Source organism: Primulina eburnea, chromosome 3, assembly GCF_022965805.1.
Source record: "Primulina eburnea isolate SZY01 chromosome 3, ASM2296580v1, whole genome shotgun sequence".
Classification (NCBI taxonomy): Eukaryota; Viridiplantae; Streptophyta; class Magnoliopsida; order Lamiales; family Gesneriaceae; genus Primulina; species Primulina eburnea.
This window is the reverse complement of record NC_133103.1, coordinates 45,480,877-45,492,352: the sequence shown is the minus strand read 5'-3', so window position 1 is coordinate 45,492,352 and position 11,476 is coordinate 45,480,877. Positions and strand designations below refer to the sequence as shown.

General features: G+C 35.7%; 3 protein-coding genes and 1 non-coding gene across 4 annotated transcripts; 1 reads left to right on the top strand and 3 right to left on the bottom strand.

The window, feature by feature from the left end:
- Positions 1–508: 508 nt before the first annotated feature.
- On the bottom strand, positions 509–580 carry TRNAP-UGG (transfer RNA proline (anticodon UGG)). The gene has a single exon. It is a non-coding gene; the product is annotated as a tRNA-Pro (tRNA).
- A 1,997-nt stretch (positions 581–2,577) lies between these two features.
- LOC140827633 (LIM domain-containing protein WLIM1-like) lies at positions 2,578–4,483 on the top strand. Its single transcript, XM_073190387.1, has 5 exons — positions 2,578–2,837; positions 3,203–3,299; positions 3,390–3,433; positions 3,882–3,971; positions 4,070–4,483. Exons 1-5 carry the CDS (start codon positions 2,703–2,705, stop codon positions 4,244–4,246), a joined length of 543 nt encoding a protein of 180 aa, XP_073046488.1. The 5' UTR covers positions 2,578–2,702; the 3' UTR covers positions 4,247–4,483.
- Positions 4,484–5,239: 756 nt separating this feature from the next.
- On the bottom strand, positions 5,240–8,091 carry LOC140827632 (F-box protein At3g12350-like). The gene is made up of 2 exons (XM_073190386.1): positions 7,037–8,091; positions 5,240–5,868 (listed from the first exon to the last, which is right to left on the bottom strand). Exons 1-2 carry the CDS (start codon positions 7,886–7,888, stop codon positions 5,392–5,394), a joined length of 1,329 nt encoding a protein of 442 aa, XP_073046487.1. The 5' UTR covers positions 7,889–8,091; the 3' UTR covers positions 5,240–5,391.
- Positions 8,092–10,313: 2,222 nt separating this feature from the next.
- Positions 10,314–11,111, bottom strand: LOC140828505 (uncharacterized). The gene is made up of 2 exons (XM_073191445.1): positions 10,592–11,111; positions 10,314–10,400 (listed from the first exon to the last, which is right to left on the bottom strand). Exons 1-2 carry the CDS (start codon positions 10,961–10,963, stop codon positions 10,371–10,373), a joined length of 402 nt encoding a protein of 133 aa, XP_073047546.1. The 5' UTR covers positions 10,964–11,111; the 3' UTR covers positions 10,314–10,370.
- Between the last annotated feature and the right edge of the window lie 365 nt (positions 11,112–11,476).

Here is an 11,476-nt window from a genome sequence, read left to right as displayed (position 1 = left end):
ACTAAAACACCAAATAATTGGATACGGTAAAGAATCATTAGCGGGATCCAAATTAATCACCGCGACCTTCCTGCAATCCATTAAAGAAAATATTTAATTAATCACAACTGCAAACATGAAAACCCAACTCATATTTTAAATTTTAATAATACATTTTTGAGATTCTAAATGCTTCTGCACTTAAAAGAATAATGGTATCGTCCTTGAGAAAAGCTCTAGTGTTACCTGCCGATGAGTGGCAGGAATTGGGACATGCCATTGCAATAAGTCGTCTTTCCGGAGCCCGGAGGCCCTATCACCACCTGACCAAACACCATCTTTCTCTTTCGTTATCTATTATTTACTTGCACAATTTCTTTGCGTAAAAATCGTAGTTTCCAACGGTTTCGGATTGGAATTGCTGTTAGGTTTATGGATTGGAAGATTCCAGCTGCACAAAGAGGCTTAAACCCCCTTTCGATTTCAATGAAAATTCTACATTTTATAAGTAAAAATGCGGTAAAAAAAAGGGGCATTCCGAGAATCGAACTCGGGACCTCTCGCACCCAAAGCGAGAATCATACCACTAGACCAAATGCCCTTGATGCTTGATATCCACGCTTTCTTAAAATAAATACTAAAACACATAATCTATCTCCATTTTGTACATAATTTATTGGAAGCTTGTGACACTCATAATTAGCTAGACTTTTGTTTTTTGCTCTTGATCATATATGGAATAATATTACATGCTTCAAAGAGAGATATTATATAGGAAATTGATTTGAAATTGAAAGCAAGCCAAGCCAGCACACATATTGATTATCCAATACCCTGGAAGACATCCGTTTGATGCAAATAATACGACATTAATTAATTACACATTCTTTTTTTATACAACGTTTGACTTAATTCTTATAATAATTAAAGTTATAAATAATATATTATACATATTTTATAATCTCATCTCATAAATCAAACGATATATATATATATTATATTTATCTCATAAATCAAACGATATATATATATATATATATTTATATATATATGTGTATATATATATATAGATTCATGAAAGATTATATGTCCCTATTTTTACATACATAAAAAAAAACTTTTCTATCTTTGAAACTATAGACATCCATTCATAATTTATACAACTTTGTATGTGCAAAGAAATCATAAGACAGATCAGATCACCTCTGGTGTCATTGTGGTGAAAGGCTTATCTTTGCAAGTGGAAACAGAATATCACTCTCCTTTTGTTTGAATTTAAAAACCACAGATGGTCCTCCACCTCTTCAATGTGACAGCAATTTAAGATGTGGGGAAAATCTCATCTTTTAAGAAGTATATCTACATTACACAATTATCGAAAACATATATTGGATTATGTTCTAGTATTAAAAAAAAATTAAAATCAGACGAATATTTTATTTGTGTCATCTATGAAAAAATATTATTTTTATGCTAAGAGTATTACTTTTTATTGTGAATATCGGTAGAGTTGAGCAGTCTTACAAATAAAGATTCGTGAAACTGTCTTACAAGAGTACTCTATATTTAAAGTAAAGTTGGTATATTTACGTATTAAGATAAGATAAGATAAGATGAAAGCTAATGTATCAAAATTAAAAAGGAGAATGGATTTGAATTTAATTATGTGCATCATATAATAAAAAAAATGTGATATAAACATCCTGATTCAGGAGATCAAAGAAGATGGTTGATGCTAATAGATTGTTCGTAGTTGATTTGGAGCTCAGCGTTATTAAACGAAAACTTGTATCAAATCTGAACACCCTATGAATGTTTAAATCATACGACACCCAAAAACATTTTAAAAGTAAAAAAAAAAAATGTTTTACGTCGTGTGTTCGAGAAAATAAAACACCGACATATTTACATGTTAAGATGAAATCTATTGTAGTTGATGGAGGCTACTTGAGAAGTAAAGCAAAATTAAATAGGAGAATGGATTTGAATTTAATTATATCCATCATATAATAAAAATGGATGTGACATAGAAAGAATCCAAATGTGGGCCATTTCCATAATATTCAACGATGGCCATTGGTGATGGATCTTGCATGATAAATAAAGGCAGAATAGACAACCAATGTGGGCTCCTACAAAGCATGTGGTTTCAATGAAATTGCGAGGAACAATTATTAGTACCATGAAATAAAACAAATAATAATAATACAAAAAAACTTGCAAAAAACCAACCAAGAAACCATTATTGCTAGTTGTTGCTCACGTCAGTATTCACATAAAGATTGCAATGCGACCCTTGTAACACAAGATTTTAGAATTGATGTCCCTTTTATTTTCAGTGAAACAGTATTCAAGTGATTAGAAATTTTTAGAATGGTGTTTTTTTTATGCAATAATCTAATATAGGAACATGATATAATGGTGAAAATTTAAATTCAAAGCAATATTGATAGTTTGAAAACGGAGTGGAAATTACTCTTGAGGCAAGAAAATGATTCTTGAAACAAAAGGAAAATAGTTTTTACAGCACATGAGAGGGAAAAAAAAGTAGAAAAAAGAATATAGTAAAGGTGGTTGGAAGGAACATGAAAAATAAGACAAATTGATTGCTTAATGGTCTCCACAATCCCCTTCATATTTCTCTGTCCCCTTCCCTCCTCTTATCTTCAGACTTCACCAGCAGGACACTCACAGTACACCAAACAACACTTCTTGCTGCGGCCATGGCATTTGCAGGAACTACACAAAAATGCATGGCATGTGACAAAACTGTGTATCTTGTGGACAAGTTAACTGCAGATAATAGAATCTATCATAAAGCTTGCTTCAGATGCCACCACTGCAAAGGGACTCTCAAGGTTTGTGTTTAGATTCTTGTTCTCTTTGATATGCTAATCTTGGATCCTTAGATGAGGTTTCACATATAGATCTTTGTAAGTAGGTTGATCTCGATTAGAGATGGAACTTAAAGATTTTGATTTGGAAGAAATCACAAGTTTTAACAAAGAACGATTCTCATGTTTAATGTTTTGAGTATAGTGTTTAGCTATGATTTGTTCGGATCAAGGAACCGAGTTTTTGCTGATCTGAAAGTTGTGATATAAAAGTTGCTTCAATGGATCTGCTGCAGATCAAGTTCAGAGCACCTAATTCTTGAATTGATGAAGTAAAGATTCAGCTATATTGCTAACAATGATTCTTGTGGAAACATGTAAAATTACAGCTAGCGAACTACAATTCTTTTGAGGGAGTTCTGTACTGTAGGCCACACTTTGATCAGCTCTTCAAGAGAACTGGCAGTCTAGACAAAAGCTTTGAAGGTAATGACAAACTTATACATATAGCCAGTTATATTTTTTTCTGATTTGCAGCGAAAGAATACTGATATTCTTTTTACTTATGTTGATCAGGAACACCTAAGATTGCGAAACCGGAGAAGCCTGGCGACATCGAGGTAAGAGGGCTTATTGATGTGCTTCGACTATAATCTTCAGGTTAGATAGGCGGAAACTAAGGAGATATGTATTGAGCCGTCAATAAACAGTTGGAACCTGGTGTCTTGTGGGAATTCTTGGGATGCTTTCATTACGGCAATAAACATTTGATGCTATGATTGGTACAAGAGGGAAGATCACATCTTTGACTTGTGCTAGTTATAAGTTGGAGCAATTGCGAGAAAAACATATCTTGTCCTCCTGTGTAGCGATCTATGTGACATAATGATTGGAAATGCTTTGAAATATTTGAATTGCTCCAGAACCATTAGATTTTGTTCTAACAAGTACTTGCCACACGCGATGTTGCCCAAGAAGACAAGGGGCGTTGGCTCTTCCTGGGATATTGTTAGATGCTTGGCAGTCTCAATCGAAATAATGTGGTAAGAATCTTCATTTTTGTTGCAGAAACCAAACGCAAATAAGGTCTCAAGTATGTTTGCTGGAACAAGAGACAAATGTCTGGCCTGCCAGAAAACTGCCTACCCAACTGAGAAGGTAAATATATGTCGTTTAGATGTATTTGAAAGAGTTGGGAAGTAATGTGTTAATTCCTTATAAACCATATATTGAGATCATAGCATAAATTTGTACAGGTGACTGTGAATGGAATAGCTTACCACAAGAGCTGTTTCAAGTGCAGCCATGGAGGATGCGTCATCAGTCCATCCAATTATATAGCACACGAGGGGCGCCTTTACTGCAAACACCACCATACTCAACTTATCAAGGAGAAAGGCAACTTGAGCCAGCTTGAAGGTGACCATGAGTAGCTGCTGACAACAATCCGATCTGAAAGTATCCCGTGTATTGTCGTGTGTCCTTTCTTCATCAGTATTGATTATAACTTCCTCGACGCGATTCGGTTTTCCGCAATCAAGAATGAGTTATACGCTTGATAATACAGTGGGATTCTCATAGTTTGGAATTTTATGCGTGTGAAGCTTCTTGAATGATAATCTTTGTTCATTGCATGAGTTTATGGAATGTTCAAATGTTGTTTTGGTTTACGTGTGATTAGGATCAGGACTGATTCTTCCATTTGTATGTTGGCAAATGACAAACCACATACTTTTCATGCATTTTTTCACGTTAGAGATTACATTTTCCAAAAGTTTGTGTGTGTTGGACGAGGGAGCAAACAAATGGATTTGGATCCTATATTGTGTTGAAAACACAACGCCAAATACTGTGCACTTTTTACACGAGATGATCACATGATCATCTCGTTTAATCTGACAACTTTTTAAATTTATCTTGGTGCTATGCATTTTTTACACGAGATGATCATGTGATCATCTTGTGGACGTCACACCATATGATTTCGTGCTGTGCATTTTTTACACGAGATGATCACGTGATCATTTTGTGGACATCACATCATATGAGAGATAAATTTAAAAAGTTGTCAGATCAAACGAGATGATCATATTATCATCTCGTGTAAAAAATGCACAGCACTTAGCATTTTTTACACGAGATGATAACGCGATCATCTGATGGACATCACACCATATGAAAGATAAATTTAAAAGTTTTCAGATTAAACGAGATGATCATCTCGTTTAATTTGACAACTTTTTAAAATGTGATGTCCACAAGATAATCACGTTATCATCTCGTGTAAAAAATACACAGAACCAAATGTTGTGTTTCAACACAGTAGAAGATCCAAATCCTAAATAATTACTCAAGATTAATTAAATGAAATATCAAGGAAATTTGACACACAGGATTTTACGTTTGTGATATTTTGACTCTTGTACTATATCAATTACCATAAAAGAATCATGATACCAATTTTGATTGATAAATGTTACAATGAAGCACAATGCAAATAGTATATAACGTACACAGGAAATTCTAAGGTAAAGATCCACAGATTCTATTTATCCCAACAAGGGGGATAGATGAAATATCAACAATTTGAAGTATCTACTGTATCAAGAAGTCGGCCATTTTTTGCAACATGTTTCAGGTCTATAATGTAACTATCTCTAAGAAACCCAAAACCGAATGTCCCATTTTCGTACTCCCAAATTCTTCCCTCAACCTGCTGAGAATTTATTGAATTCGCAGCTAAATCTGGAATAACCAAGTCATAACTCGAGTTGATATAAAGCATGCGTGAGACAGCTTTATCATCTGAAGATCGCGAATAGTCATGACTTTGATCTTTCTCAACAGCCGGACGAAGATGCAAGCGACAATTGTATATATGATCCTCTTTTGGGGAAAATGGAGACTCGATAAAAGTAGTACTCGAAGTCCAAAATACTGGGGCGTGATGCGTAAGAGGTCTTGACGTCTCCCCACCAACCTTACGACAAGCAATGCCCCCAATGTCATCATAGGTCACCAGATAAAAATCTAAGCTCAAGTCCTCACATATACCCTAAAACAAGAAACACAAGAAAAACCATGAGCTTAACTGCCACCATCTTAAAAATGTAGAAAATAAGATTCACGCATATGCACTTCTGTTAATAATATAGGCAAATACAGATGATGAATATCTAAGCAAGTTAAGTCTCTAGCAACAAAGAGAAACACATAGTTGATGCTAAGTCATGAGTTGACTATAAGTCAAACGACTCAACAGTGAGGCTAAAAAGTGAAGTCGGTGATGAATGTATTCATATTTAGGGCTTAGTTCTCGGATTTCAGTCACATGATGTGTTTGCATAATCATTTGAAAAGCTTAAACAGCTGAAGTAAACGAAAAACCGAGATAATTATCAGATGAATCAAAGAAGAAACATTTTCATTTGATTTGAGAAAATAAAATGTAACCAAATTGAAAAAATAAAATAGTACAGAACTGCGTCAACGTTAATAACTGAATGATAAATATGAAGGATGCACGATTCCAACTTGAGATAAGAACTCTGTCCAGACTCGTGCAAAAAGAAAGTGTAATAACAAACCAAGGCAACGGTACACATCCAGGAATGCATTCCCATATGTGAGACAACTTAGAGCAACTTAGGTTACATGGAAACAACAATTTGGAAAAGATTTTGCTCCGGCATTAGCCACATATCACCATAGTTATTAGAAGTATGACATGCACTATGGCGCATTGGGTGCAGAGCATTGTGCAAAGTGACGTACACATTTTATGGAAGCCAAGTGCCATAAAGATTGCACATAGGAATTAGAAAATGTGAAGAAAATTTATACCTGTAATTCTTTACAGATGAACAAGTGAAAATGAATACCCTTTATCCTGCATTTCATCTTGGAATTGCTAATCTTATATTTTAAGGGATTCCAAAAGGGCGTTTGGACTTTTGAGCCTTAAGGACACCAATACAAGGCTTCATTGTCATGCACAATGCATCAAAGGGGCCACAACAGCTTAGGTTATGACGCGGTGCAAGTGCAATTGAAAATAAAAGCCTCTCAAGCTACATTATAGAATCTAACCCAAGACACAAAATGGATCAATCCCACAACTTAATGACAATTAACAAGGTCATTCCAGATCAACAAAATACATCACACCTTACATACAACAAATCAGCCACAAAGATCAAGCCTCTCTGTGGAAGAGTTAATACCTTCCATAGTCCTTGCAATGGTCGGGATGGCTTAGGTGAAAAATTAACTATTTTTACAAAATGTTCTGGCTCCCATTTCCTCGCCTTTCCCTGCTTCTTCTCCCTCCTCCTCTGCCTTCTTGACCCCCCATTCCCACTGGGACTCGTCCTGTTAGCAAAATATTGATAAATTTCATGCACCAATCGATCCGGTGGAGACCCGAACACATCCTCACACACCTCCCCTTTCACATTTTCCGAGCTAGAAAATCTGTTGAACCCCCACAACGTTGAATTCTCCTCCACAACCAAATGGCATTTGTCCGTAAAACTTACGCTCACCTGAATCAATTCATTCTCCATAAGCCCCAACTCTTCAGAATTCACTATATTGCCCGGGGTCATAGGAAACTTCCCATTGAAATCGAGATAATTCAAGGGCTCCCCATCTGATGTAACACTCATCCATAAAAAGGGTTTCTTGATTACACCATATCCACGATCTTTAGATGGCGAAATCCTAGAACCGGTGACATAAAACGGGCCCCACTCGAAGAACACAAGCAGTGGATATGATGTGGTGGCATCCCCGCAGCGGCGCCAGAATCCGATGAGATTCTCGTACTCTTCGAGAAACCTGTAGAGATGTTTGTAAGAGATTTTCCCACTTCCCCATTTCGTGATTTGGGTTTGGGATCCCCATCGGCGGTCGCACATCGAGAACCAAAGGCGCTGGTCGTCCTGGCACAGGGTAAAATACCGTTTGGACGTGGTGGCAAACGCCGCCAGCTCAGACGGGTGGAGGAATGAGAGAATACAGAGCTGCACATCGTCGGGGAAATCGCTGAATGATGACGGGGAAATTGCTTCCATTTCTAAATTCTCCGATTTTACTTTTTCTTGGGGTACAACTCTTGGTTTTAGCCTTGGGTAACTGAAGAATGGAGATTTACCGGTGAGAAATCTGCACACTCCACCAAAACTTGGACTTTATCCCCAAATCTCAAAATGGCATATTCCACCTTCAAATCATCGAATCTATAACTTGGCCCGCACACATTTGTTCCTCGCAGCCGCATGTCTACAAAACTAGATTTCCGGTCCAAAATTGTGATTAAAATTTATCTAGCAGAATTTTTTTTTAAAAAATTGCCTTTAAAAATAAAAATTTTCACATAAAAAATGAAAAAAAAAATTATAGATTGAATCGAATCAGATATCAATAATAAAAAATTGATTCAAAAAACGATCTCATAATTTTTTTGTGAAATTTAAAATATTACACGATGGAAGAAAGTGTAGCCATACAATGCACACAAAATAATGGATAAAAATATTAATTAAAGCCTTAAGAAATAACTAATTTATGTATATAATAATTTTATTTTTCTAATATCCAATTTTTTAAAAAATATTGAAAAAAAATATAAATTAGGATGAAAATAAATTCTTTAGGAAAAAACTAAAACATTAAGGATATTAATTTATAAATAGCGTCAGTTAGACGTTCATATTAAATATGTCACTTTGATTAGGTTTGTCGGGTTGACCCCACTTGTAGTTATAAAAGTCGAGTTGAGTTATGATTTTAGCGATCCATTTAAAAACTGGTCAAAACGGTTCAGACAATATGGACTTTCAGGTTAAGATGGAGTGATCGGCTTACGATTAGTGATATGTTTAGAGAAGGTGAAATAAACATTTTAATTTTTTTTTTCTAAAAAACACGAACAAATAATACGATCGGTCTTGATAAGGTCAGTTATACAAAACTTGATTTTCTCAACTTCGCATTCAATTCATGACCTAACGACTATCCCAGGTAGATCAGAAGGTGCAGAAATAGCTAGAGACTTATGATTCGAAGACCACAAATAGTATGAAAAACGGTCCGATGATTTTTATGAATATTATATACTCAAATATGACAAATAAGCAAGATAAGTAAATGCAGTAAAGGAAATGACACAAGAATTTAATGGATGTTTAGAGACTCAAGCTCCTACGTCACCCTTCTTTAACTTAGTTAGAGTTTCACTAGAAGACTTTGGTTTTACAGCTAATTGTAAAAACCCGATTCAACATTATGACTTATTCACTGCCTAAGTCGAAACTTATAGTTAACTCAAATCGGTTGAGACACACAGTCTAACAACCAATACAACAAAAATGAAGTAAAGAAGCGAATCCTCTTATTCAAACAATCAAAAAAATCTTCAAACATTCTAGATAGAAATGGTCGAGATGTATATGTATGTCAGAGTTCTTATAGGATCCTTGATGATCTGATAAATTATCTTTGATGTGAGAGCTGATGAGCAGTAGTTGATATCAGAGTTATGAGTGCTCAAAAATATTTTAAGAGAATGCTACGAGTGTGTAATATATCGTAGTTCTTAAAGTTGTTGAAACTCTTATTGACATTCTGTATTTATAATACTCATGGCATCTCCCTGTTCAATGTTTGTCTGTAGCTCATTAAATGAGCATTAATGCAAAAGCACTATTTTCACCATCCTTTCTCGATTTATCGTACACTTCAATTAATGAACAATTTGACATTTATCAACTGTGATAGAAAATGACAACTGACAACAAAAAGTAACTAGCTTTGTGCGTAAACTTTTTAGGAAAATAATATTATCATCTGATATCTTTTTGTCGTGTGATCAATATACCAACTTTTTTTTTGATAAAGTAGGTGAGATACTTGTAACACATGTGGCTTGTGTTTGAAATGACTTTCCTCAACTGTTTATAGAAATACTTCGATGTGGTGATCGGTCGAATAATCCTTAGGCTACAGACTTGAATGCTTGAGCGGTCGGATAGATCAATTACGCTGCTAATGATAAAGCACTTGGATAGCTTAAGAATATTGAGATCAGTTGAATGAATTCTTCTGAATCTTCAGTGGGCGGTGAGTACCTGAAATACATTGTAAATGCAGTTTGATATAGTACAATAATTTATTGTTTGTTAAAACTAAAAGTAATAGATCTAATATTTTTTTTTGTGATGACAAAACATCTGCCTCATAAATAACAAATGATATAAGAAAAATGAACTTAATTGAGATAATGAATTTCATTGATTCAAAGTAAGAGAAAAATAGTAAATCATAATACACCTTTGTGCATAAAAATGTAGACACTTATACTACCTCCTATACCACTTGTATTACCTCCAAAACCAGGAACTTCCCCCACCTCCTGATCCACCACTTCTCTTCTTCTTTTTCTCTTCAACTGATGCTCTTTTTCTATCTTTATCCTGCCTCTGTCTGGTCTTGTCCTGCCTTCGCTCTTGGTATCACCCTAATGAAACTATTCTAGCATTTCTTGAATATAGTTGCCTAAAGATTGTCAATGGAAGCTCCAAGTCTCTGTTCAGTTTGAGTTAAATGTCAGGAAAAAAAGATTTGAACTCATTCATGTAGAGTTTGATTTCCTTTGAAATATCATATATATTCTGCATTACAGCTTGGCGAGGATTGGAGATATCAACATCAAAGGTTAACAGACGAGTCTCAAAGTCGGCCATGAGGCGACAAACCTTCTCAAGATGGAAATTTACCTTTGCAAAGTGTGTATCGGCCGCAATCTGATCAATTGTGCATGAAGGGTCAGCCTCAATGTCATTAGGTTTCGGTCGGTCATCTTCATTATCAGTACCCATCTCAAAATTCTCCATCATATCATCTCCAGTGGTGCCTTCGCGATTGGGAAGAATGGGAGAGGCATCTTTTGGTATGTCTGACTTGACTGATGGAGGAGAAAGAGTAGAAGATTTAGCTTGATCAATGATATTATGAGAAAATGGGGACTCTGGAGCTTCTTCTTCAAATATAGCCTCAGGAGATACACTCTTGGGGCCAGTATCTTGCTCAATTTCCATGGGAATGGACCGTTGACCTGAGAGATTAAAATCTGTCATAGACTTCAACATGTCATCCACTGAGGCCAAAGGGAACTCGGGCAGTTATGTCTCCATATCAACATTGGTACAAGTACTTGTTTCAGGGCTATTAAGAGGGGGGAAAGAGAAATGTACCGGTGGTTGGAGCTACACACCGGTTGGATCGGTGTCAGAGGTCGAAATGTCAACTGTGAAGAAAGGCACTTCCACCACTGAGTGCGAGTGCTCATCAGCAGGAACAATGATTGTATCCACCAAATTAGTTGAGGAAGAACCACCATCATATTTCGACCGGTTAAACATAAAGGGGTCAGGGACAATCGTTTCATCTCTTTTTTCTTTCCCAATCTCTTCTTCTTCTTCCTCTGATTTTTCTACGCCCAGTTCATTTAGTACGGCAAATGCTTCATTGGCGTAGACTTCAATTTTCTAGTGGAGCGGTTGAAAGGGAATTTTAAACTCCTTCCGCTTATTCTAAACCTTGGAGTCGATGGACAAAACATCAAAATCTAGCTTTGAGATGATGACAGTATCATCATCAGC